This window comes from Engystomops pustulosus, chromosome 10, assembly GCF_040894005.1.
Source record: "Engystomops pustulosus chromosome 10, aEngPut4.maternal, whole genome shotgun sequence".
In the NCBI taxonomy this organism is placed as follows: domain Eukaryota; kingdom Metazoa; phylum Chordata; class Amphibia; order Anura; family Leptodactylidae; genus Engystomops; species Engystomops pustulosus.
This window is the reverse complement of record NC_092420.1, coordinates 5513712-5541609: the sequence shown is the minus strand read 5'-3', so window position 1 is coordinate 5541609 and position 27898 is coordinate 5513712. Positions and strand designations below refer to the sequence as shown.

Below are 27898 nucleotides of genomic sequence, written 5' to 3'. Positions count from 1 at the left end.
CTACTGTATACAGCCCCCCCCCCCATGGTTCTACTGTATACAGCCCCCTCGCCAGGCACCTCCGCACTGCTGGTAACGAAGATTTGGCCATGTGTCCCCCATCTGCAGCACATCTCACCTTCACCAACCATAGATAAACCTGTGTAATGAGGCGGCGTTCCCATGTGGCGATTTGATCTTCCTGCGATCCCCTATTGAATTAGTAAACGCGATGCAAACGCATCTAACTTCAATAGGTGATCGCAGGAGGATTCTGTGTATTGCGTTTTGAAACGCAACACAAAAGCCACATGTGAATGCAGCCTGAGGGCGCGTTCACACGTTCCGCTAGCGCCGCGTTCATAACGCGACGCTAGCGCACAGGGGGCGGAGTTTGGGGCGATCGCATATGCGTTTCCAGAGAAACGCATGCAATCGGGTTATCAATCGCATGAGGGCGCGTTCACACGTTGCGTTTTGGTCGCATTTTCATTGCGTTTGAAACGCATATACAACAGCTGTGGAGAGGTGATTTGCCTAATTACATTACCGTTGACTTTTGTAAACGCAATGTTAACACATGCGTTAAAAAACGCACGCATTAACGCGGTGTTAACACATGCGTTAACATCGCGTTTACGATGCGTTTTGCAAACTGAAATGTTAACAGTGATGTAATTAGGCAAATCACCCCTCCTCAGCTGTTGTATATGCGTTTCAAACGCAATGAAAACGCAGGTCAAAACGCAACGTGTGAACGCGCCCAGATGCATTTTGCCGAGTCAGTAGTGGAGTGAAAAAAAAGGACAAGTAGATTCTCTATTATGATACGTGCTCACCCCATGATCCGCACCTGCAGGCTTAATAAATGAATTCTCCAGCAGCTGAAGGGTTACAGCCCACTCCACTTTTAGCATCAGGTGTGATCCGCCCCTCCCCAAATCATGTGATGGGAGCAACTTACCTTAGATGTGGTTTGTACCCTGGTCCTCACCTCTCCTTGTGCACCGGACAGCGACACAAAAATGTAAGTGAAATCTAATTCCTGGAGATCAGATATTCATTCATTCCATCAAATATCTCCTTCACTGATACATTGTAGCAAACTCCAGCTGCATGAAGGTACAGCCAACTTCAAGCTTCGTTCTGCAGCAATAACGGGATTTACAGTTTGAGAAAAACGGATTTGAGGCCAAATCACAAAGGAATAATTTGTGCAAATCTTGTAAAGACCATATTACAGCAGAGGGTTTGTTACAATTGTATCCACCTGAGTCTCAAGTGAGATAAGACTCCAGACTGATACATTGTAACACAGGACAGGAAAGTTCTATGTTTACCTTCAAGAGGATACGACTGTAACGACCCCTCAGCTGTGAGAACTCCCTGACCTGATTCTTTGTATCTTATTTGTTGCCAGATTCATGCATTTCACAAACCCTCCTGTCGTCTCGTCTTCCCCAGGTAAGTACACACACCAGGCAGAGGTAGGTATGGCCCGGAGGGGGCGCCACTCATCCAAAGGGTTTTATCTATGTTTTTGCATAAATATTTGACCTCCTCATCAATCTGCATTATGGGAGATGCCGGGGAATCGCTTACATAGCAATTACTTTGTACAATTGTCACAACCTGCTGCTGTTTATGGCAGACAAACCTGCAGCAATGCATGATGGGATTGCAGCTGTCGCTGTATGCTGGGAGTTGTAGTTTCCCCAATGGGGTTATTATGTAACTGGATTGATGTGTTAACCCTGTGCTCCCCAGACCCGGTCAGTATGGTCGTCAATTCGTCACGCACCACATCAGAATTTGTGGACGTCGACCTGAGCACCCCCAAAATGTCAAGGGTGGCGCTGGTTCCCCCATCCATGGCTTCAGTGTCTCCTCCTACCCCTGAAGGCTGCTCCGCGCCCCCAATGACCTCCCTGAACTGCAGTACTGAGCAGCTTTATCCTAACCCAGCTGTGCGAACCGGCTCCGATACAGCTGCGGCGTCCCGGTGTCGCCCCCCAGTGGACGTGCAAGTATCAGTGGTCCAGAAAAGTGGTGGGGCCCCTGTTATTCCTGAAGGTGAGTACAAATGTCATAGATACCTTTGTGTATGATGTAAGTAGCAGCAGGACTGTGAAATATAGATTCCCCTTCACCTACAGGTAAGAAATGTGCACCCCCTGCCCATGGTCAGTCCCCGGTGTCTGGATCCAGTCACACAGACCCCAGGTATGAAGACCCCTGATTACCTGGTATTGTAGGGTTACATTATCTTAAAGGGTCCTGATAAGTGGGTGCCGTCCCCCCCAGGGCGCTGCTGATCACCGAGGCCATGGCAAAGCAAGCGATAGAGGAATATGGGAACAGCAAATGTTGTTATGGGGGCGCCCCGACCAGAGAGATGGCGATGGAGGAGCTGCAGCCGCTGAACACTTATAAGGTGAGAGACTCCACTTCTATAGGTCTTCAGCCCTTATTGTTCTTTCTTCACCATGCTTTTCACTGCAGCGCTGCTCTATCAGGACTATCAGTGACTGCAGCTCATCTGCTCTGCCTGCGGGGTCTCTGGTACTCAGAACTCCTCCTCATCCTCCTTCTTCTCATCCTATCCTCCTTCTTCTCATCCTGTCCTTCTTCTTCTCCTGCCCGTCCTTGTCCTGCTTCTCCTGCCCGTCCTTGTCCTGCTTGTCCTTGTCCTTCCTTGTCCCCCTGCCCTTCCGCCCTTCCCCGCAGCTACTCTTGCACAGGCTGCAGTACTGTGAGTATGTTCCATGCTGATTTGGTGCCCCCTATAGGAGATGTAGACAATCCAGAGACACTTTGTGTGTTTTTATTTTCAGTATTTGCTGGAGACTTTCACTGAGTCACGGATTTGTGAGTGGGTGACGGAACAATACACAGGTCAGTGAGACCCCAATACTACATGTGTATGGAAACCATCAGCAGGTGTGACCATACAGACTGCAGCCAGTGCTATGTATTGTCCCTGGAGAGATGTGTAATCAGACCTCACACTGCTGTGCTCTGTGCTCCCTGCAGCCAGTGTTGGGTATTGTCCCTGGAGAGATGTGTAATCAGACCTCACACTGCTGTGCTCTGTGCTCTCTGCAGCCAGTGTAATGTATTGTCCCCGGAGAGATGTGTAATCAGACCTCACACTGCTGTGCTCTGTGCTCTCTGCAGCCAGTGTTATGTACTGTCCCTGGAGAGATGTGTAATCAGACCTCACACTGCTGTGCTCTGTGCTCTCTGCAGCCAGTGTTATGTATTGTCCCTGGAGAGATGTGTAATCAGACCTCACACTGCTGTGCTCTGTGCTCTCTGCAGACAGTGTTATGTACTGTCCCTGGAGAGATGTGTAATAATACCTCACACTGCTGTGCTCTGTGCTCTCTGCAGCCAGTGTTATGTATTGTCCCTGGAGAGATGTGTAATCAGACCTCACACTGCTGTGCTCTGTGCAGCCAGTGTTATGTATTGTCCCTGGAGAGATGTGTAATCAGACCTCACACTGCTGTGCTCTGTGCAGCCAGTGTTATGTATTGTCCCTGGAGAGATGTGTAATCAGACCTCACACTGCTGTGCTCTGTGCAGCCAGTGTTATGTATTGTCCCTGGAGAGATGTGTAATCAGACCTCACACTGCTGTGCTCTGTGCAGCCAGTGTTATGTATTGTCCCTGGAGAGATGTGTAATCAGACCTCACACTGCTGTGCTCTCTGCAGCCAGTGTTATGTATTGTCCCTGGAGATATGTGTAATCAGACCTCACACTGCTGTGCTCTGTGCTCTCTGCAGCCAGTGTTATGTATTGTCCCTGGAGAGATGTGTAATCAGACCTCACACTGCTGTGCTCTGTGCTCTCTGCAGCCAGTGTTATGTATTGTTCCTGGAGAGATGTGTAATCAGACCTCACACTGCTGTGCTCTGTGCTCTCTGCAGCCAGTGTTATGTATTGTTCCTGGAGAGATGTGTAATCAGACCTCACACTGCTGTGCTCTGTGCTCTCTGCAGCCAGTGTTATGTATTGTCCCTGGAGAGATGTGTAATCAGACCTCACACTGCTGTGCTCTGTGCAGCCAGTGTTATGTATTGTCCCTGGAGAGATGTGTAATCAGACCTCACACTGCTGTGCTCTGTGCTCTCTGCAGCCAATGTTATGTACTGTCCCTGGAGAGATGTGTAATCAGACCTCACACTGCTGTGCTCTGTGCTCTCTGCAGCCAATGTTATGTACTGTCCCTGGAGAGATGTGTAATCAGACCTCACACTGCTGTGCTCTGTGCTCTCTGCAGCCAGTGTTATGTATTGTCCCTGGAGAGATGTGTAATCAGACCTCACACTGCTGTGCTCTGTGCTCTCTGCAGCCAATGTTATGTACTGTCCCTGGAGAGATGTGTAATCAGACCTCACACTGCTGTGCTCTGTGCTCTCTGCAGCCAATGTTATGTACTGTCCCTGGAGAGATGTGTAATCAGACCTCACACTGCTGTGCTCTGTGCTCTCTGCAGCCAGTGTTATGTATTGTCCCTGGAGAGATGTGTAATCAGACCTCACACTGCTGTGCTCTCTGCAGCCAGTGTTATGTATTGTCCCTGGAGAGATGTGTAATCAGACCTCACACTGCTGTGCTCTGTGCTCCCTGCAGCCAGTGTTATGTATTGTCCCTGGAGAGATGTGTAATCAGACCTCACACTGCTGTGCTCTGTGCTCTCTGCAGCCAGTGTTATGTATTGTCCCTGGAGAGATGTGTAATCAGACCTCATACTGCTGTGCTCTGTGCTCCCTGCAGCCAGTGTTATGTATTGTCCCTGGAGAGATGTGTAATCAGACCTCACACTGCTGTGCTCTGTGCTCCCTGCAGCCAGTGTTATGTACTGTCCCTGGAGAGATGTGTAATCAGACCTCACACTGCTGTGCTCTGTGCTCTCTGCAGCCAGTGTTATGTATTGTCCCTGGAGAGATGTGTAATCAGACCTCACACTGCTGTGCTCTGTGCTCTCTGCAGACAGTGTTATGTACTGTCCCTGGAGAGATGTGTAATAATACCTCACACTGCTGTGCTCTGTGCAGCCAGTGTTATGTATTGTCCCTGGAGAGATGTGTAATCAGACCTCACACTGCTGTGCTCTGTGCAGCCAGTGTTATGTATTGTCCCTGGAGAGATGTGTAATCAGACCTCACACTGCTGTGCTCTGTGCAGCCAGTGTTATGTATTGTCCCTGGAGAGATGTGTAATCAGACCTCACACTGCTGTGCTCTGTGCAGCCAGTGTTATGTATTGTCCCTGGAGAGATGTGTAATCAGACCTCACACTGCTGTGCTCTGTGCAGCCAGTGTTATGTATTGTCCCTGGAGAGATGTGTAATCAGACCTCACACTGCTGTGCTCTGTGCAGCCAGTGTTATGTATTGTCCCTGGAGAGATGTGTAATCAGACCTCACACTGCTGTGCTCTGTGCAGCCAGTGTTATGTATTGTCCCTGGAGATATGTGTAATCAGACCTCACACTACTGTGCTCTGTGCTCTCTGCAGCCAGTGTTATGTATTGTCCCTGGAGAGATGTGTAATCAGACCTCACACTGCTGTGCTCTGTGCTCTCTGCAGCCAGTGTTATGTATTGTTCCTGGAGAGATGTGTAATCAGACCTCACACTGCTGTGCTCTGTGCTCTCTTCAGCCAGTGTTATGTATTGTCCCTGGAGAGATGTGTAATCAGACCTCACACTGCTGTGCTCTGTGCAGCCAGTGTTATGTATTGTCCCTGGAGAGATGTGTAATCAGACCTCACACTGCTGTGCTCTGTGCTCTCTGCAGCCAGTGTTAAGTATTGTCCCTGGAGAGATGTGTAATCAGACCTCACACTGCTGTGCTCTGTGCTCTCTGCAGCCAATGTTATGTACTGTCCCTGGAGAGATGTGTAATCAGACCTCACACTGCTGTGCTCTGTGCTCTCTGCAGCCAATGTTATGTACTGTCCCTGGAGAGATGTGTAATCAGACCTCACACTGCTGTGCTCTGTGCTCTCTGCAGCCAATGTTATGTACTGTCCCTGGAGAGATGTGTAATCAGACCTCACACTGCTGTGCTCTGTGCTCTCTGCAGCCAGTGTTATGTATTGTCCCTGGAGAGATGTGTAATCAGACCTCACACTGCTGTGCTCTGTGCTCTCTGCAGCCAATGTTATGTACTGTCCCTGGAGAGATGTGTAATCAGACCTCACACTGCTGTGCTCTGTGCTCTCTGCAGCCAATGTTATGTACTGTCCCTGGAGAGATGTGTAATCAGACCTCACACTGCTGTGCTCTGTGCTCTCTGCAGCCAGTGTTATGTATTGTCCCTGGAGAGATGTGTAATCAGACCTCACACTGCTGTGCTCTGTGCTCTCTGCAGCCAGTGTTATGTATTGTCCCTGGAGAGATGTGTAATCCGACCTCACACTGCTGTGCTCTGTGCTCCCTGCAGCCAGTGTTATGTATTGTCCCTGGAGAGATGTGTAATCAGACCTCACACTGCTGTGCTCTGTGCTCCCTGCAGCCAGTGTTATGTATTGTCCCTGGAGAGATGTGTAATCAGACCTCACACTGCTGTGCTCTGTGCTCTCTGCAGCCAGTGTTATGTATTGTCCCTGGAGAGATGTGTAATCAGACCTCACACTGCTGTGCTCTGTGCTCTCTGCAGCCAGTGTTATGTATTGTCCCTGGAGAGATGTGTAATCAGACCTCACACTGCTGTGCTCTGTGCTCCCTGCAGCCAGTGTTATGTATTGTCCCTGGAGAGATGTGTAATCAGACCTCACACTGCTGTGCTCTGTGCTCCCTGCAGCCAGTGTTATGTATTGTCCCTGGAGAGATGTGTAATCAGACCTCACACTGCTGTGCTCTGTGCTCTCTGCAGCCAGTGTAATGTATTGTCCCTGGAGAGATGTATAATCAGACCTCTGTGTATGTTGTTAGTAGCAGCAGGACTGTGATATATGGATTTATATTCCAGGATTGCTGCAGTCTACATGGTCACACCTGCTGATGGTTTCTCTTCTCCCTCTGTCGGTCCCTCAGGTCAGCACGTGGACTGTAGGAATGTGGCATCTACGCTGAAGCCCTGGGAGGTTCCAGTTGCTGTTCCTGACATGTTCATGGATGGGATCCAGAAGATGAAAGTCCCTCATACGTCCTCTGTGAAGGTGATGGGTGCAGGCCTGGGGTGCCCCTATATGATGTACTGGAGCCACTGTGCATGACTGGCTGATACAGGAGAACAATAACACACACAAGTCTATACTGTATCTACACACAATCCCGTTAAGCCTTTCTTGGAATTATCATCTTTTTATATTTTGATTTCCTCTCTTCTAGACTTGTTCCCATTGTAAAGGGATGGGGAAGAACATGTGTCGGAAGTGTCACGGGACCGGCCGGGTGAGTATCCGGACCCCTCACAGAGGATATGGGGGGAGGGGGTATATACTTATATCACAGGGGTAGAGTGGGGGCATCCAGAGGATGAGTTTAGTAATATTGTTATTAATTTGTGATCACATTCTCTTCTACTCTAGTCGCATCCAAAGCTGCATCTAAATGTGTCAGCCCCCCAGCCAGTGCTCACCCTTCTGACCGTCCGTCATTTTGTAAGATGTTATTCAGGTCACGTTTCTGCATAATCTGAACAGCCACCGAGTCAGCAGGAGGATCCTTGCATCGTGGATCTACCAGAGAACTGAAGGCAGCTTTGGATGTGACTAGAGTATATTGCAACTTTGTGTTATCGTGTAGAGGGTAATCATGTATATACACCCATGGGATAGGGAGGGGAGCAGGGGGAGGTTATGACTAAACGCACTTCGTTGCTATTTTTGCTGCAGATTCAGTGCATGTGGTGTAACGGGACCGGGCGGCGGATGCAGATGGAGATGTGTCAGCAGTGCTACGGCAGCGGGACCGAGTGGTGACTACTAGTACAAACCCATACTGGGGGCTGTCAGGGCATGCTGGGCATTGTAGTTCACCAATATTGTAGACCTCTGTGACTGTTCACACTGCATCCTGGGGTCACATGTTCTAACTATTACTCCCCCTTATCCCTCAGCTGCAGGATGTGTGACCACAGCACCGCTCAGAACTGCGCCCCCTGTGGTGGGAGAGGGCAAGTCCTGACCTACATCCAGCTGACCATCACCTGGTGAGTGGCTGATAACAGAGATCACTCGCTGACCATACCTAATAAAGGGGTGGAATTCCCAGATTTTACCGATGTATAAGCCAGACTGAACAGTTTTGCCTGCACTGATACATTGTAGCAAACACACAGCATTGTTATGTGTTACACATATTTGGGTAATTTTTTTTCCCCCTTTCTTGGCAGGAAGAATAATAAATATCAGTTCATATCGGCTCATAAATCAGAATTTTCTTCGGATCTCTTCAAGACGGTGCACGGGGAGAGGATCTACACAGACGAGCAGCTAACGGTCAGATCTATTATATATTATGCAGCAGCACAGAGTATTTCAGGAACTGCTGATTGTGAGACTGAGAGTTACATAGTGGAACGGTCTACAGCAGCACAGAGTATTTCAGGAGGGGAATGTGCTGACTGTTACAATGTGGATAGATCAGGGACCCGCAGCTCAAGGTAGTATAGTAAGGGACCGGGCTGAACTTTTGGGAGGACACAGGCTGAGAATTCCATAGTTGAAGTATCCAGATCCCACTGCAGTGCAAAGTATTTCAGGAGAGGAGTGTGCTGATTAATAGGTAGTTACATAATGAAAGCATCAGGGCCACCAGCAGCACAGAGCATTTCAGGAGGGGGAGGGGCTTATTCTGGGGGAGGTCATAGAGTAAGAGTATAGTGAACCAAGTAGGATGCACAGCAGCACAGAGTATTTAAGTTTGGCTTAAAAATGAAAGGAACATTGATGAAGCAGCACAGAGTATTTCGGGATGTAACCGTTATTTTATTATACCTCTAGGTGTCCCCACTGGTAGATTTCCCAGACTCCTCCATTATCTGGGCTTCCCAGAATGCTTTGGAGCAGCACCGCACCCAGTTCTCGTCGTCCTGTCGGGTTATCAGGCAGGTTTGTGCTCATTTCTAATATCTATTTATGTAATTATTGTTCCATGCATGTTTATAATCTCATCATGTGATGAACTACAACTCCCAGCCTCCCAGTTCTCAGCTTTGGCTCCTACCACTCTGCTACTTCTATGAACTATAAGCCTGAGACTGTAGTTGTGTCCCCCACCACTAAGGGGTAGTGTCCACACTGGGGAATCCTATGCCTGGAGATGGCCCCCTAGTGGTGGCAGGAGGCAGCACCCCAGGTAACATCTGTTTCCCCCCTCTCCAGAGGCAGAGTGTGGAGTTACTGCCCCTCACCAGGGTGCGCTATACCTGGAGGGGAGAGCAGCGCCAATACTATGTATATGGAAAGGAAAACAAGGTGTACGTGCAGAGCAACCCCCAGAAGTGCTGCTGCACCATCATGTGACCCCCCAGGACCAATCACGAAGTGCCGCGCATGGAAATCGCCATCTGCCACAATAATAATTTCTTGTATATTTTGTAAAAGCAAAAATGTGCACAAAATTCTGATAATATAATTGTAATATTATAACAACAAACTATCCTTCTAATGTTTCTACTTATTACATTTTGTATTAAATATATAAATTATGTAACAAATTATCCAGTCTGTATTATTTCTACTGTAAAGTCTTTAAAGGGAAACCATCAGCAGGTGTGGCCATACAGACTGCAGCCAGTGTTGGATATAGTCCCTGGGGAGATGTGTAATCAGACCTTTGTGTATATTGTTAGTAGCAGCAGGACTGTGATATATGGATTTATATTCCAGGATTGTAGCTACTCAAAATGCACTGGGGGTGTGTCCTCACACTGCTGAGCTCTCTGCAATCAGTGATGCGTATTATCCCTAGAGAGATGTGTAATCAGTCCTTTTGCATTTTAGTAGCAGCAGGGCTGTGAAATCTGGATTTATTTTTCCAGGTTGTAGCATCTCCTGCCTGCTCCAAGTACAAGCTGCCTAAGCGGCCTTCTGAATGAATCCTGTAGCAGTCCCTCAGAGCAGCGGGCTGTGAAACTGCTTAGTGAACAGAGCGCAGCACTGTAGGCACAGAGCACAGCATCTGAAATCTGAAATCCATATTTTACTCGGGATACAATGTCAGACAGTCTGATTTCCATTGAATGTAGTTCCTCAGGATATTTTTCCTGCAGTTTGTAATCTCACCACAAGATGGCAGCATTGCATTAGATAATTGTTGGCCTGTGTTCACACTGAGAATAATAATCCAATGTGCTTCCAGAATGCAGCCAGGGCCTTTGTGCGTGTGTCCCTGTGTGCCATACGCTGGTGTTGTGGCAGTAGATGGCGGCACTATTATTACTGAACACAATACAGACACCACACCCTGCACGGTTCGGCTCCATAACAAGTGTGACGCCACCCGCTGCCCTATTGTGTTCCAATGACCCCGGGGACTTTGCAGGATCTAGTAAATCCCCCTACAGCCTGGAGGACTACAAGTCCCAGCATCCGCAGACATGAGACCTGCAGCTCTGCAACAATTAGTAAACCGCACCGGATCAGTCCCATTGCGCGTTACTATTGGGTCCCTAATACTATGGTGCAGGGGAGGGGTGTGGACACTTATGCAACCGGGTGTTTTATTGTTACTCTTTTCAGCTAGTGTATCAAAAAGTTGATTAGAGGAGGTGACAAGACAACTAATGCTACACAGGTGCTGCCACCCAGCTTTCCCATATACAGACACGTTTGAGATGCACGGGTGCTGCCACCCAGCTTTCCCACATACAGACACGTTTGAGATGCACGGGTGCTGCCACCCAGCTTTCCCACATACAGACACGTTTGAGATGCACAAGTGCTGCCACCCAGCTTTCCCACATGCAGACACGTTTGAGATGCACAAGTGCTGCCACCCAGCTTTCCCACATACAGACACGTTTGAGATGCACAAGTGCTGCCACCCAGCTTTCCCACATACAGACACGTTTGAGATGCACAAGTGCTGCCACCCAGCTTTCCCACATGCAGACACGTTTGAGATGCACAAGTGCTGCCACCCAGCTTTCCCACATGCAGACACGTTTGAGATGCACAAGTGCTGCCACCCAGCTTTCCCACATACAGACACGTTTGAGATGCACAAGTGCTGCCACCCAGCTTTCCCACATACAGACACGTTTGAGATGCACAAGTGCTGCCACCCAGCTTTCCCACATACAGACACGTTTGAGATGCACAAGTGCTGCCACCCAGCTTTCCCACATACACAGTTGAGATGCAGCAGACTGGAAAGCATTAACCCTGTCTTTTCCTGATCTTATCTCTTGCCCCCTCCCCCTCTCTGAACAATGGACAGGATTGGTGCGGTCGCCCTATATTTTGCGCGAACAATTAATGTGAATGGGGCGACTCTTATCATCATCTGCCCAGATCCAGAAGCCATTGTCTGCCCCCTCCCCAGGGGTATGAGCGCCCCCTCCAGGCCGCCAGGACCCGCTCCGCTCCTCACTCGCTACCTGTGCAGTGGGTTTTGTGGTCTCGCTGCACAATGTCTGGGGGTTCTGCGTCTCTTTGTGGGTTTGTTTCCAGATATGGCGCTGCCTCCGGGACCGTCCATCTGTTACTGACCCCCTGCATGTGACATCAGAAACCCCCGCATGGAGAAAGGTAGGTCCTCCGGTCGTAACTATTGCACTTGTCTAATATCCATGTTCTATATTGTGTTCAGGGAGAGCTATAAGGTCCACTGTGACCCAGAACAGAACCAAATCAGACCTCACACTGCTGTGCTCTGTGCTCTCTGCAGCCAGTGTTATGTATTGTCCCTGGAGAGATGTGTAATCAGACCTCACACTGCTGTGCTCTGTGCTCTCTGCAGCCAGTGTTATGTTGTGTCTCTGGAGAGATGTGTAATCAGACCTCACACTGCTGTGCTCTGTGCTCTCTGCAGCCAGTGTTATGTACTGTCCCTGGAGAGATGTGTAATCAGACCTCACACTGCTGTGCTCTGTTCTCTCTGCAGCCAGTGTTGGGTATAGTCCCTGGAGAGATGTGTAATCAGACACTTGCCTGTGAAATATGAATTTATATTCCAGGTGTTTATTTCGCCTCTCACTGCTGTGCTCTGTTCTCTCTGCAGCCTGCGTTATTGTCCCTATGTACATTGTACCTTTTGTGTATGTTGTTGGTAGTAGCAGTAGGACACTGCTGTGCTCTCTGCTTTGATGGTCAGCTGTAGTATTGAACCAGAAGCTGGCTACAGCTTATACACTGGGCAAGAAGGAGCTTTGGAGCGGCTTAATAAACAGAGCACAGCAGTGTGAGGACACACCCCCAGTGCACTTGGTGATGCTACAATCCTGGAATAAAAATCCATATATCACAGTCCTGCTGCTACAACAACAACCTACACAAAGGTCTGATTACACATCTCTCCAGGGACAACACATAGCACTGGCTTCAGTCTATATGATAAAACTCCATGTGCAGAGAGCTCCCCCTAGTGGTGGATGCAGGCAGCCATAATTCTATTATAGATCTCTGCTAGCTGTCAGTGAATGTTTACTTCCAAAAGGCTTTAAAGCATGAAGACTTGTATAAAGCTGAGGGTTTGCTACATTTGTCTAGACCAGGGGTCAGGAACCTTTATAGCTGAGAGAGCCATGATCGACACATATTTTAAAATGTTGTTCCGTGAGAGCCGTACAATATGCACGTGCCCCCCCCAGTAGATAGGGTGTCACAGGTACCCCTGCAGTCAACGTCTCGGATCGCAGGCACACTCGTCCCCCACTTAGTGGCAGCGCCCCTTTCCGAGCCCACTCACCTCTCCACGTTCCTGCTCCCGTCCAGGCCCGGCTGGCCAGCACATGCACTCACAGATTTAAAGCGCCAGCTATAAAGACTGGTGGCGGCCAGCATTCCCCGCCGAATCTTAGTGCTTCATGCCTGTGAGGAAGCTTTCTACAGTTTCCTTCCCAAGTGTAGACCTCCCATTGTGTCCCCGGACCTGTTCCTGATTCTGCTCCTTCGCTGCCAGCCCTGACCTCTTGTTCCATCCCTGACCTCACATCATTGCGCCTGCCTTGACCGTCTGTCTGTTCCTGACCACGAGACTGCCTAGTGATCCTGTACCTCGACCTTGGCTGCCACCGTGGACAAGTCGTGCCTGTGGATCCACCTGGTGTCGCCATACTGCAGCAAGACTACTTAGATCCTCGTCCCAGGTGTCTGCTTACATCATAGTTTGCGATGGTCCACAGGGTTCACTACTCCAAATCCATCACACACCACATGCCTCCCAGTAGATAGGTAGCCACAGCACATACTCCCAGTAGATAGGTAGCCCCAGCACATGCCCCCAGTAGATAGGTAGCCACAGCACATGCCTCCCAGTAGATAGGAAGCCACAGCACATGCCCCCAGTATATAGGTAGTCACAGCACATGCCTCCCAGTAGATAGGAAGCCACAGCACATGCCCCCAGTATATAGGTAGTCACAGCACATGCCTCCCAGTAGATAGGAAGCCACAGCACATGCCCCCAGTATATAGGTAGTCACAGCACATGCCTCCCAGTAGATAGGAAGCCACAGCACATGCCCCCAGTATATAGGTAGTCACAGCACATGCCCCCAGTATATAGGTAGTCACAGCACATGCCTCCCAGTAGATAGGAAGCCACAGCACATGCCCCCAGTATATAGGTAGTCACAGCACATGCCCCCAGTAGATAGGTAGCCACAGCACATGCCTCCCAGTAGATAGGTAGCCATAACACATGCCTCAAAGTAGATAGGTAGCCACAGCACATACTCCCAGTAGATAGGTAGCCCCAGCACATGCACCCAGTAGATTGGTAGCCCCAGCACATTCTCCCAGTAGATAGGAAGCCACAGCACATACTCCCAGTAGATAGGAAGCCACAGCACAATCTCCCAGTAGATAGGAAGCCACAGCACATTCTCCCAGTAGATAGGTAGCCCCAGCACATGCACCCAGTAGATAGGAAGCCACAGCACAATCTCCCAGTAGATAGGTAGCCACAGCACATGCCCCCAGTAGATAGGAAGCCACAGCACATGTCCCCAGTAGATAGGAAGCCACAGCACATGCCCCCAGTAGATAGGAAGCCACAGCACATGCCCCCAGTAGATAGATAGCCACAGCACATGTCCCCAGTAGATAGGAAGCCACAGCACATGTCCCCAGTAGATAGGAAGCCACAGCACATGCCCCCAGTAGATAGGAAGCCACAGCACATGCCCCCAGTAGATAGATAGCCACAGCACATACTCCCAGTAGATAGGAAGCCACAGCACATGCCCCCAGTAGATAGGTAGCCACAGCACATACTCCCAGTAGATAGGAAGCCACAGCACAATCTCCCAGTAGATAGGTAGTCACAGCACATGCCCCCAGTAGATAGGAAGCCACAGCACATGTCCCCAGTAGATAGGAAGCCACAGCACATGCCCCCAGTAGATAGGAAGCCACAGCACATGTCCCCAGTAGATAGGAAGCCACAGCACATGTCCCCAGTAGATAGGAAGCCACAGCACATGCCCCCAGTAGATAGGAAGCCACAGCACATGTCCCCAGTAGATAGGTAGCCCCAGCACATGCACCCAGTAGATAGGTAGCCACAGCACATTCTCCCAGTAGATAGGAAGCCACAGCACATTCTCCCAGTAGATAGGAAGCCACAGCACATACTCCCAGTAGATAGGAAGCCACAGCACATGCCCCCAGTAGATAGGAAGCCACAGCACATGCCCCCAGTAGATAGGTAGCCCCAGCACATACTCCCAGTAGATAGGAAGCCACAGCACATGCCCCCAGTAGATAGGAAGCCACAGCACATGTCCCCAGTAGATAGGAAGCCACAGCACATGCCCCCAGTAGATGGGAAGCCACAGCACATTCTCCCAGTAGATGGGAAGCCACAGCACATGCCCCCAGTAGATAGGAAGCCACAGCACATGTCCCCAGTAGATAGGAAGCCACAGCACATGCCCCCAGTAGATGGGAAGCCACAGCACATTCTCCCAGTAGATAGGTAGCCACAGCACATGCCTCCCAGTAGATAGGTAGTCACAGCAAAAAAGAAAAAATTAATGTAAACTTACCAGCGCTCCCTGCAGCCAGCTCCTCATCGCTCCCACGCTCTTCTCTTTGACCCAGGCTTAGACAATGGCGGCGATGGCACCTGGGTCGTACAAGGAACGTAGGCAACGCTAACATTGCTTCCTGTGTCCAGTGATCAGTCTAAGAGACACACAGCAGCCATCACTATATATTAAAGATCTGTCTGAGAGCCAGATGCAGCCAACAAAAGAGCCATATCTGGCTCCTGAGCCATAGGTTCCCTACCCCTGGTCTAGACAATCAGGTTATGTGTTACAATGTCTGCAAGGTTCTCCTAATCTATAATTATTTCTCCCTATACAGGAGTCTCTCTGAGTAGTGACCAGTGCCCCCCATGTGACGCCTCTAACAGAGACCCCCGGGGTTACAGGTGATTACTATGTCACATCTATGTACAGGAGCCTTGGATCCCCCATAATAGTGTCCTCCTCGGCTCCTTGCATCTGCAGAACCACCTCGGATCAGAACATTAACTGTCCCCCCTTTCCTCTTCTAGAAATGTCGTCATCACGGTGGAAGCAGCAGGGGAGGCCGTGCGGAAATATCTGTCCTCCTGCTGCTGCAGACCCCGAGCAGAAGAGCCGGTGATCGAGAGGTTAACACAGATGCCCCTATACAGAGTGAGTCCTATTCCTAAAATGTTGGGATCTCAATATTCTGTCTTTGGATTTGAAGTTTTATAATATCGTACTCCAGTCACAGCCAAATCTGCATTCAAAGTCTCAAACCTCCACTAACAATCCCCAATGCTCTGGGTAAAAGCTGTAGCTTGAATACTACAGCAGTCACTTGGAGTAAAGGGGAAGGTCTGAGGCAACTGAATGCAAACAGCTCTGAACACAGCAATGTAAGGAGCCTGAAATATAATATACAGTCTTGCATCTCTCTAGGTTGCCATACTTGGCACTGGTTGCAGAGAGCACAGATAACAGCAGTGTGAGGACACATCCCCAGTGCAATTGGAGAAGCTACAGTTCTGAAATCTAAATCCATATATCACAGTCCTGCTGCTACTAACATCATGTACAAAGGTCTGATTATACAGCTTTCCATTAACAATACTTAACCCTGGCTGCAGATAGCACAGAGCACAGCAGTGTGAGGACATGTTCACTAAACAGTTTTGTAGCCCAAGTCCTCTGCTCTGAGGGACTGCTACATTTCTCATCCAGAAGCCTGCTACAGCATTTACTTAGAGCAGGCAGGAGATGCTGGAGTAGTTCAATGCTGTGAGCATAGCACGGTGTTACAACCTCCAAATATTAATCCAAATATCACAGTCCTGCTGCTACACAAAGGTCTGATTACACACCTCACCAGGGACAATACATAACACTGGCTGCAGAGAGCACAGAGCACAGCAGTGTGAGGTCTGATTACACACCTCACCAGGGACAATACATAACACTGGCTGCACAGAGCACAGCAGTTTGAGGACACGCCCCCAGTCTACATGAGAAGCTGCAGTCCTGGATTATAAATTCATATTTCACAGTCCTGCTGCTACTAATAACATATACAAAGGACTGATTACACATCTCGCCAGGGACAACACATAGCACTGGCTGCACAGCGCATAGCAGAGCACACCTCGCAGTGCACTTGGAGAAACTACAATAGTTCCTTTATTTCCATATTTCACAGTCCTGCTGCTACTAACATACACAAAGGTGTGATTACGCAGCTCTGGATGTGACTGGAGAATAAAACTTGGTGTAGTAACGATATTTTGAGTGCAGCTCTTGATGTGCGTGGAGAATTTACACCTCCAATGTCAAGGCTGATCCATATTACTATGATTATAATCTGTTCTTTGATGGGGGGGGGGGTCCTCATGTATTTGGTCACTGACCCCCTGCACTTGCCCTGTTATACAGTACAGACTGGACACATTTACTGAAAGCCGAAACATTGAGAAAACCTGCAAACCTTACACAGGTAAGTACCTGGCCCCTATGGATGACCCCTACAGAAGTTATGTATCAATGATCTAATAATAATCAACAACTAATGAAAACCCAAATCTGATCACATGTGCAGTTATTGTGTAACCATCAATTCTATACATATAACATAGTCTATGGGAGGGGGCACATACTTTATGCAGATCAGTAGAAGGTGATTGGACACTATTATGACCGTCCTGATATCTATAGGGCAGAGAATCGATGCTCCGCGTGGAGGAACCGGAACCGCGACCCAACTCTGGGATATCCGTGTCCAGACCCCACAACATTTTCAGGAAGGGACAAAGAAATTCCCACTTCCCGGATCCGGAGAAATAAAGGTGAAGACTAATCCTATAGAAGGGTTTAGTGTCTAGATTGTCAGCTCTTCAGGAGAGAAGCCTCTAACTCTATAGGGAGATGATTATATGTTGCATCTCTTAAAGGGGCGACACATTGTATTTCTGTATATTTTGTACCAGGCAGGGGACCCCTTTAGACTTGGGACGGATTTTTCCGACATTTTATTGTCCAGTTATAGGATAATACTGGGAAATGTTACAAACTCTTATCCATAGAAAAACTGCAAAACCTCTAATAAGGAAGAATCTCCCGAATAATCCAGACGTTACTTGTGGTCCCATCTGTGACTGTAATTATTCCAGGTCTGTGGGAAATGTACTGGACGTGGGCGATGTAAGTGCTCCAGATGTGGAGGATCCGGCCAGGTGAGAGATTATCTACATCTGTTCTTTACATTTATCTTCTGGATTCTCCTAAATGTCCAAAATATCTACAGTTCAGATGTCAGTGTCCGAGCAGCCGCCAGAAATCCAGGAGCAAAAGGTGTTCAGGGAGCGGAAGAAGGAGGTAAGGAATCCTGGAAGTAACTACTATAATACTGCCTCCTATGTACAGGGATATAACTACTATAATACTGTCCCATATGTACAAGAATATAACTACTATAATACTGCCCCCTATGTACAAGAATATAACTACTATATTACTGCCCCCTATGTACAAGAATATAACTACTATAATACTGCCCCCTATGTACAAGAATATAACTACTATAATACTGCTCCCTATGTACAGGAATATAACTACTATAATACTGCCCCCTATGTACAGGAATATAACTACTATATTACTGCCCCCTATGTACAGGAATATAACTACTATAATACTGCCCCCTATGTACAGGAATATAACTACTATAATACTGCCCCCTATGTACAGGAATATAACTACTATAATACTGCCCCCTATGTACAGGAATATAACTACTATAATACTGCCCCCTATGTACAAGAATATAACTACTATAATACTGCCCCCTATGTACAGGAATATAACTACTATAATACTGCCTCCTATGTACAGGAATATAACTACTATAATACTGCCCCCTATGTACAGGAATATAACTACTATAATACTGCCTCCTATGTACAGGAATATAACTACTATAATACTGCCCCCTATGTACAGGAATATAACTACTATAATACTGCCCCCTATGTACAGGAATATAACTACTATAATACTGCCCCCCTATGTACAGGAATATAACTACTATAATACTACCCCCTATGTACAGGAATATAACTACTATAATACTGCCCCCTATGTACAGGAATATAACTACTATAATACTGCCTCCTATGTACAGGAATATAACTACTATAATACTGCCCTCTATGTACAAGAATATAACTACTATAATACTGCCCCCTATGTACAGGAATATAACTACTATAATACTGCCCCCTATGTACAGGAATATAACTACTATAATACTGCTCCCTATGTACAGGAATATAACTACTATAATACTGCTCCTATGTACAGGAATATAACTACTATAATACTGCCCCCTATGTACAGGAATATAACTACTATAATACTGCCCCCTATGTACAAGAATATAACTACTATAATACTGCCCCCATATGTACAAGAATATAACTACTATAATACTGCCCCCTATGTACAGGAATATAACTACTATAATACTGCCCCCTATGTACAAGAATATAACTACTATATTACTGCCCCCTATGTACAAGAATATAACTACTATAATACTGCCCCCTATGTACAAGACTATAACTACTATAATACTGCCCCCTATGTACAGGAATATAACTACTATAATACTGCCCCCTATGTACAGGAATATAACTACTATAATACTGCCCCCTATGTACAAGAATATAACTACTATAATACTGCCCCCTATGTACAAGAATATAACTACTATAATACTGCCCCCTATGTACAAGAATATAACTACTATAATACTGCCCCCTATGTACAAGAATATAACTACTATAATACTGCCCCCTATGTACAAGAATATAACTACTATAATACTGCCACCTATGTACAGGAACATAACTACTATAATACTGCCACCTATGTACAGGAACATAACTACTATAATACTGCCCCCTATGTACAAGAATATAACTACTATAATACTGGCCCCTATGTACAAGAATATAACTACTATAATACTGCCCCGTATGTACAGGAATATAACTACTATAATACTGCCTCCTATGTACAGGAATATAACTACTATAATACTGCCCTCTATGTACAAGAATATAACTACTATAATACTGCCCCCTATGTACAGGAATATAACTACTATAATACTGCCCCCTATGTACAGGAATATAACTACTATAATACTGCTCCCTATGTACAGGAATATAACTACTATAATACTGTCCCCTATGTACAGGGATATAGCTACTATAATACTGCCCCCTATGTACAGGAATATAACTACTATAATACTGTCCCCTATGTACAGGAATAGAACTACTATAACACTGCCCCCTATGTACAGGAATAGAACTACTATAATACTGCCCCCTATGTACAGGAATATAACTACTATAATACTGCCCCCTATGTACAGGAATATAACTACTATAATACTGCCCCCTATGTACAGGAATATAACTACTATAATACTGCCCCCTATGTACAAGAATATAACTACTATAATACTGCCCCCTATGTACAGGGATATAACTACTATAACACTGCCCCCTATGTACAGGAATATAACTACTATAATACTGCCCCCTATGTACAGGAATATAACTACTATAATACTGCCTCCTATGTACAAGAATATAACTACTATAATACTGTCCCCTATGTACAAGAATATAACTACTATAATACTGCCCCCTATGTACAGGAATATAACTACTATAATACTGCCCCTATGTACAGGGATATAGCTACTATAATACTGCCCCCTATGTACAGGAATATAACTACTATAATACTGCCCCCTGTGTACAGGAATATAACTACTATAATACTGCCCCCTATGTACAGGAATATAACTACTATAATACTGCCCCCTATGTACAGGGATATAACTACTATAATACTGTCCCCTATGTACAGGGATATAGCTACTATAACACTGCCCCCTATGTACAGGAATAGAACTACTATAATACTGCCCCCTATGTACAGGAATATAACTACTATAATACTGCTCCCTATGTACAGGAATATAACTACTATAATACTGCCCCCTATGTACAGGAATATAACTACTATAATACTGTCCCCTATGTACAGGAATATAACTACTATAATACTGCCCCCTATGTACAGGAATATAACTACTATAATACTGCCCCCTATGTACAGGAATATAACTACTATAATACTGCCCCCTATGTACAGGAATATAACTACTATAATACTGCCCCCTATGTACAGGAATATAACTACTATAATACTGCCCCCTATGTACAGGAATATAACTACTATAATACTGCCCCCTATGTACAGGAATATAACTACTATAATAATGCCCCCTATGTACAGGAATATAACTACTTTAATACTGCCCCCTATGTACAGGAATATAACTACTATAATACTGCCCCCTATGTACAGGAATATAACTACTATTATACTGCCCCCTATGTACAGGAATATAACTACTATTATACTGCCCCCTATGTACAGGGATATAGCTACTATAACACTGCCCCCTATGTACAGGAATAGAACTACTATAATACTGCCCCCTATGTACAGGAATATAACTACTATAATACTGCTCCCTATGTACAGGAATATAACTACTATAATACTGCCCCCTATGTACAGGGATATAACTACTATAATACTGTCCCCTATGTACAGGAATATAACTACTATAATACTGCCCCCTATGTACAGGAATATAACTACTATAATACTGCCCCCTATGTACAGGAATATAACTAATATAATACTGCCTCCTATGTACAGGAATATAACTACTATAATACTGCCCCCTATGTACAGGAATATAACTACTATAATACTGCCCCCTATGTACAGGGATATAACTACTATAATACTGCCCCCTATGTACAGGAATATAACTACTATTATACTGCCCCCTATGTACAGGAATATAACTACTATTATACTGCCCCCTATGTACAAGAATATAACTACTATAATACTGCCCCTATGTACAAGAATATAACCACTATAATACTGCCCCCTATGTACAGGAATATAACCACTATAATACTGCTCCCATGTACAGGAATATAACTACTATAATACTGCCCCCTATGTACAGGAATATAACTACTATAATACTGCCCCCTATGTACAGGAATATAACTACTATAATACTGCCCCCTATGTACAGGAATATAACTACTATAATAATGCCCCCTATGTACAGGAATATAACTACTATAATACTGCCCCCTATGTACAGGAATATAACTACTATAATACTGCCCCCTATGTACAGGAATATAACTACTATTATACTGCCCCCTATGTACAGGAATATAACTACTATTATACTGCCCCCTATGTACAAGAATATAACCACTATAATACTGCCCCCTATGTACAGGAATATAACCACTATAATACTGCTCCCATGTACAGGAATATAACTACTATAATACTGCCCCCTATGTACAGGAATATAACTACTATAATACTGCCCCCTATGTACAAGAATATAACTACTATAATACTGCCCCCTATGTACAGGAATATAACTACTATAATACTGCCCTCTATGTACAGGAATATAACTACTATAATACTGCCCCCTATGTACAGGAATATAACTACTATAATACTGCCCCCTATGTACAGGAATATAACTACTATAATACTGCCCTCTATGTACAGGAATATAACTACTATAATACTGCCTCCTATGTACAGGAATATAACTACTATAATACTGCCCCCTATGTACAGGAATATAACTACTATAATACTGCCCCCTATGTACAGGGATATAACTACTATAATACTGCCCCCTATGTACAGGGATATAACTACTATAATACTGCCCCCTATGTACAGGGATATAACTACTATAATACTGCCCCCTATGTACAGGAACATAACTACTATAATACTGCCCCCTATGTATAAGAATATAACTACTATAATACTGCCCCCTATGTACAGGGATATAACTACTATAATACTGCCCCCTATGTACAGGAATATAACTACTATAATACTGCCCCCTATGTACAGGGATATAACTACTATAATACTGCCCCCTATGTACAGGTATATAACTACTATAATACTGCCCCCTATGTACAGGAATATAACTACTATAATACTGCCCCCTATGTACAAGAATATAACTACTATAATACTGCCTCCTATGTACAGGAATATAACTACTATAATACTGCCCCCTATGTACAGGAATATAACTACTATAATACTGCCCCCTATGTACAGGGATATAACTACTATAATACTGCCCCCTATGTACAGGGATATAACTACTATAATACTGCCCCCTATGTACAGGGATATAACTACTATAATACTGCCCCCTATGTACAGGAATATAACTACTATAATACTGCCCCCTATGTACAGGAATATAACTACTATAATACTGCCCCCTATGTACAAGAATATAACTACTATAATACTGCCCCCTATGTACAGGAATATAACTACTATAATACTGCCCCCTATGTACAGGGATATAACTACTATAATACTGCCCCCTATGTACAGGTATATAACTACTATAATACTGCCCCCTATGTACAGGAATATAACTACTATAATACTGCCCCCTATGTACAAGAATATAACTACTATAATACTGCCTCCTATGTACAGGAATATAACTACTATAATACTGCCCCCTATGTACAGGAATATAACTACTATAATACTGCCCCCTATGTACAGGGATATAACTACTATAATACTGCCCCCTATGTACAGGGATATAACTACTATAATACTGCCCCCTATGTACAGGGATATAACTACTATAATACTGCCCCCTATGTACAGGAATATAACTACTATAATACTGCCCCCTATGTACAGGAATATAACTACTATAATACTGCCCCCTATGTACAAGAATATAACTACTATAATACTGCCCCCTATGTACAGGAATATAACTACTATAATACTGCCCCCTATGTACAGGAATATAACTACTATAATACTGCCCCCTATGTACAGGGATATAACTACTATAATACTGCCCCCTATGTACAGGGATATAACTACCCTGGAGAATTAAGAATGAAGTTTTACTGTTGTAGTAACTTTTTTAATCCTTTAGATGCAGCAAATGTTCTGGACGAGGTAGAAGAATCTGTGTCTCTTGTAGAGGAGAGGGGCGCCTCTTATATTACCAGCAGGTGGCAGTGAAATGGTGAGTGGGTGTTGGTAAGGGGTTTGTATATTTCGGTCCTGGGCAGGAGAGGTGCATAGGGGCAGCTCCTGGTGTAAGGGGAAGTCAATTGCATCCTCAGCCCAACTAATCTCCCTGCATGTCCTGAAGCTGAGGGTTTGGCACAGTGTGTGGCTCCTCTTTGCAGACTCTGATCCATCAGGGGCTGCAGCAGTTGTTGGCTCAGAGCTGTGCTGTGTTGTTGCAGGAAGACCCTGCGCGCTGAGGTGGTCTCGCACCCCCCGGAGCTGGATCCCGCTCTGCCGCTCATCCTCCTCCACAAAGTGACAGGGGAGGAGATTCTGATGGACGATGATGTGACGGTGAGTGATGGATACGATGTATCTAAGGATTAGATACATGAGTTGGATACATTATTGGTTTGTGTTCCGCTCCATGCGCTTTATGTTGATGTAACGCGGGGCTCAGCGTCTCCTGAGGGTCAATACTCAGGATTGATCGCTCAGTATTGATCCTCCGGAGAGTCTCCTCCTGCTTTATGATGTGGATCAGAGCCGTCTCATTACACAGACAATGCTGCGCTCTTCCTTCTACTCCAATCAGGTTGTGGGAAAGTTGGGTGCTGTCGGTCAGGGCCCTGGCACAGCTGGGTGCGGCCGTCTCCACATTATAGAATCTTGTACTTATTGCAGGTTCTTCCGCTCTCCGGATTTGCGGAGGTCCCTGAGTTATCCGCCGCCTCCGAGAGGTTCATCCAAGATCATCGCAACGTGTGCGGCCCCTGGTGTCACGTCCTGAGGCAGGTACAGATCAGCCTCTGCTCTCTGGTGTCACCCAGGGCCTCCGCTAAGTATAGGAGTGCAGGGATAATAACACCTGAGAATACTGGGGAGTAACAACGCAGTAGTATTTGTAACAGCAAGGTTGTAATAGTTGTGTAAAAACAACTTAGAATTAGTAGTGTTAGTATTAGTATTAGTATTAGTAGTATTAGTATTAGTAGTATCATTAGTGCACTAGCAGGTGGCAGCTATAGTAGTAGTTATAGTGGCGGGTTATCAGTTACATTGTAGTAATAGTATTGGAGTAATGTTGCAGCGCGGTCAGTAATGACGTGGTACTAGTTATGATATTGCAGTATAGTATCTGTGTAGTAGTGTGGGAGCTGTACAGTATTAATAGCTCAGGATAGTGGTAACACTGTAGTACTGGTGTAGTAGCCTTCTAGCTATGCTCCATGTCGCTGCCCCTTTCCCTTCTTCTCCCAGTCCTCGGCTTTTCCTTGTAGGAGCATTGCTGCCGCAGGATCCTCCCCAGGTTAATATGTGATGGTAATTCTGCCATTCTAAGCCCCTCCCATACACCTGAGCCCCGCCTTACTGACTCCTGGTAATGGAGCCATGCTAAGCCCCTCCCATACACCTGAGCCCCACCTTACAGACCCCTGGACATGGAGGGGTCTTGTACTTCCTGCCAGGATTCTGCAGCAGTTTCCACCAGAAGTTTGTAGAACTAAACATCATCTCCTCCCCCCCCCCCCAAAAAAGCCGATGATTAGCCCAGAAATTGGAACAGTTAATCACAGGAATTGGATGATTGGATCAATGTTATCTGTGCAATCATTATCTACCGGAGAGCAAACCACAAATTGCATTTCATCATCAAACCCCAGGATACAACCAGAAATTATTTACTGTCTGCTGAGCTGTGTATCTAATCCTATCCTGTGTGATACTGTCTGCTGAGCTGTGTATCTAATCCTATCCCGTGTGATACTGTCTGCTGAGCTGTGTATCTAATCCTATCCTGTGTGATACTGTCTGCTGAGCTGTGTATCTAATCCTATCCTGTGTGATACTGTCTGCTGAGCTGTGTATCTAATCCTATCCTGTGTGATACTGCCTGATGAGCTGTGTATCTAATCCTATCCTGTGTGATACTGTCTGCAGAGCTGTGTATCTAATCATACCCTGTGTGATACTGTCTGCTGAGCTGTGTATCTAATCCTATCCTGTGTGATACTGTCTTCTGAGCTGTGTATCTAATCCTATCCTGTGTGATACTGTCTGCTGAGCTGTGTATCTAATCCTATCCCGTGTGATACTGTCTGCTGAAGCTGTGTATCTAATCCTATCCTGTGTGATACTGTCTGCTGAGCTGTGTATCTAATCCTATCCTGTGTGATACTGTCTGCTGAGCTGTGTATCTAATCCTATCCTGTGTGATACTGACTGCTGAGCTGTGTATCTAATCCTATCCTGTGTGATACTGTCTGCTGAGCTGTGTATCTAATCCTATCCTGTGTGATACTGTCTGCTGAGCTGTGTATCTAATCCTATCCCGTGTGATACTGTCTGCTGAGCTATGCTACAGATGAATAAGAGGAAGACTTTGCATGAACTGCATTACCTAGGAGCAGCCACTAGATGGCGGCAGAACACTTCTGATAACACTGAGCAGATTTTGTTACATTGTAATTTTATTACTTCCTATTTTTATTTCTGATTACAAATAACACAGTTTTCTTTTCTTTGTGTCCTGGACTCAGCGTCAGACAGTGGAGCTGATCCCGGTCGCTCTCGTCCAGTATGGATTCAGCGGGAAGAGCCTTTCGTGCCATGTCTATGGCCAGGAGCGCAGAGTCTACGCCAGGCAGCGTCTCCACCGTCTCCCCTTTGGCTGCTCAGTTCTGTGAGATGCTGACGTCTCAGTGTCTGGAAGCCATTGCCTTTAATGTAACCCATAAACCGCTTGGCGGGGTCACGGCTTTGATGTTTTATGGATATCGCTGCTGGCACATTGCCGCAAGGTGTGAACACTCCGTTACTCTGCAATCAACATAGGAGGAATATAATGGGCCGAAGGGCAGCAAGTGAGCAGCTGGAGTGGAAGGGGGTTGCCTTATATAATAGTTTTATTATATATGATAAATTGCCTACATGAGTTATGTATCCTGTTTATTAATATGTAACCAGCAGGTGGCAGCAAAGTAATGTAGCATTTGATATAAGCAGGTAACTTTACCTGTGACCTGCAGGAGGCGCTGCTACTGATAGACACCTAATTATGTAACCAGCAGATCAACCATTTACAGATCCGGTCATTGTCCTCATACATAGTGCAGGAAAATATAGGAATTTCCAAGGACGGAAAGATTCCCAGAATTTAAGGGACTTTCTGAGGGTTAAGGTTAGAGGAAACCCTGAGCTGCTCTGATAATACTGCAGCCTCATACATGAAAGATGTGTAATAGAGGGAACAAGAGCTCTGATAGGCCTAATAGGATAACAACTCAGTAAAGTAGGGATCAGTGATGTCATCGTATTGGTCATTGTGATGTCATTTTCATTCAAACTGCCTGTGCTTCTGTTATCTAAAATAAATATCATCTTACTAAGTATTGCCCTCTACCTCAGCAGAATAGTGAGTGCAGCTCTGGAGTATAATACAGGATGTAACTCAGGATCAGTACAGGATAAGTAATGTCATGTATGTACACAGTGACTGCACCAGCAGCAGAATAGTGAGTGCAGCTCTGGAGTATAATACAGGATGTAACTCAGGATCAGTACAGGATAAGTAATGTCATGTATGTACACAGTGACTGCACCAGCAGCAGAATAGTGAGTGCAGCTCTGGGGTATAATACAGGATGTAACTCAGGATCAGTACAGGATAAGTAATGTCATGTATGTACACAGTGACTGCACCAGCAGCAGAATAGTGAGTGCAGCTCTGGGGTATAATACAGGATGTAACTCAGGATCAGTACAGGATAAGTAATGTCATGTATGTACACAGTGACTGCACCAGCAGCAGAATAGTGAGTGCAGCTCTGGAGTATAATACAGGATGTAACTCAGGATCAGTACAGGATAAGTAATGTCATGTATGTACACATTGACTGCACCAGCAGCAGAATAGTGAGTGCAGCTCTGGAGTATAATACAGGATGTAACTCAGGATCAGTACAGGATAAGTAATGTCATGTATGTACACAGTGACTGCACCACCAGCAGAATAGTGAGTGCAGCTCTGGGGTATAATACAGGATGTAACTCAGGATCAGTACAG

At 45.8% G+C, this 27898-nt stretch overlaps 2 protein-coding genes across 2 annotated transcripts; both read left to right on the top strand.

Moving 5' to 3' along the window:
• The first annotated feature begins 880 nt into the window (after positions 1-880).
• On the top strand, positions 881-9607 carry LOC140105026 (protein SSUH2 homolog). The gene is made up of 13 exons (XM_072128876.1): positions 881-1006; positions 1400-1443; positions 1747-2052; positions 2136-2202; positions 2284-2413; positions 2814-2874; positions 7029-7153; positions 7326-7388; positions 7832-7914; positions 8056-8148; positions 8332-8437; positions 8942-9049; positions 9323-9607. The coding sequence occupies exons 2-13, from the start codon at positions 1404-1406 to the stop codon at positions 9461-9463; spliced, it is 1323 nt and encodes a 440-aa protein (XP_071984977.1). The 5' UTR covers positions 881-1006; positions 1400-1403; the 3' UTR covers positions 9464-9607.
• Positions 9608-11548: 1941 nt separating this feature from the next.
• On the top strand, positions 11549-27365 carry LOC140103980 (protein SSUH2 homolog). Its single transcript, XM_072127299.1, has 11 exons — positions 11549-11692; positions 15476-15542; positions 15669-15792; positions 17050-17110; positions 17329-17459; positions 17784-17846; positions 17918-17988; positions 23753-23845; positions 24072-24186; positions 24517-24627; positions 26373-27365. Exons 1-11 carry the CDS (start codon positions 11683-11685, stop codon positions 26517-26519), a joined length of 993 nt encoding a protein of 330 aa, XP_071983400.1. The 5' UTR covers positions 11549-11682; the 3' UTR covers positions 26520-27365.
• Positions 27366-27898: the final 533 nt, after the last annotated feature.

What these genes read in the sequence shown, in the direction of transcription:
- LOC140103980 (XM_072127299.1), top strand. An exon ending in AGAGACCCCCGGGGTTACAG is followed by an intron (nt 15,543 to 15,668) that starts GTGATTACTATG and finishes TTCCTCTTCTAG; the next exon opens with AAATGTCGTCATCACGGTGG. An exon ending in GATGTGGAGGATCCGGCCAG is followed by an intron (nt 17,847 to 17,917) that starts GTGAGAGATTAT and finishes AAATATCTACAG; the next exon opens with TTCAGATGTCAGTGTCCGAG.
- LOC140105026 (XM_072128876.1), top strand. Translation starts at nt 1,404, where the DNA reads ATGCATTTCACAAACCCTCCTGTCGTCTCGTCTTCCCCAG. An exon ending in TGTCGTCTCGTCTTCCCCAG is followed by an intron (nt 1,444 to 1,746) that starts GTAAGTACACAC and finishes TGTGCTCCCCAG; the next exon opens with ACCCGGTCAGTATGGTCGTC. An exon ending in ATCCAGCTGACCATCACCTG is followed by an intron (nt 8,149 to 8,331) that starts GTGAGTGGCTGA and finishes CTTTCTTGGCAG; the next exon opens with GAAGAATAATAAATATCAGT.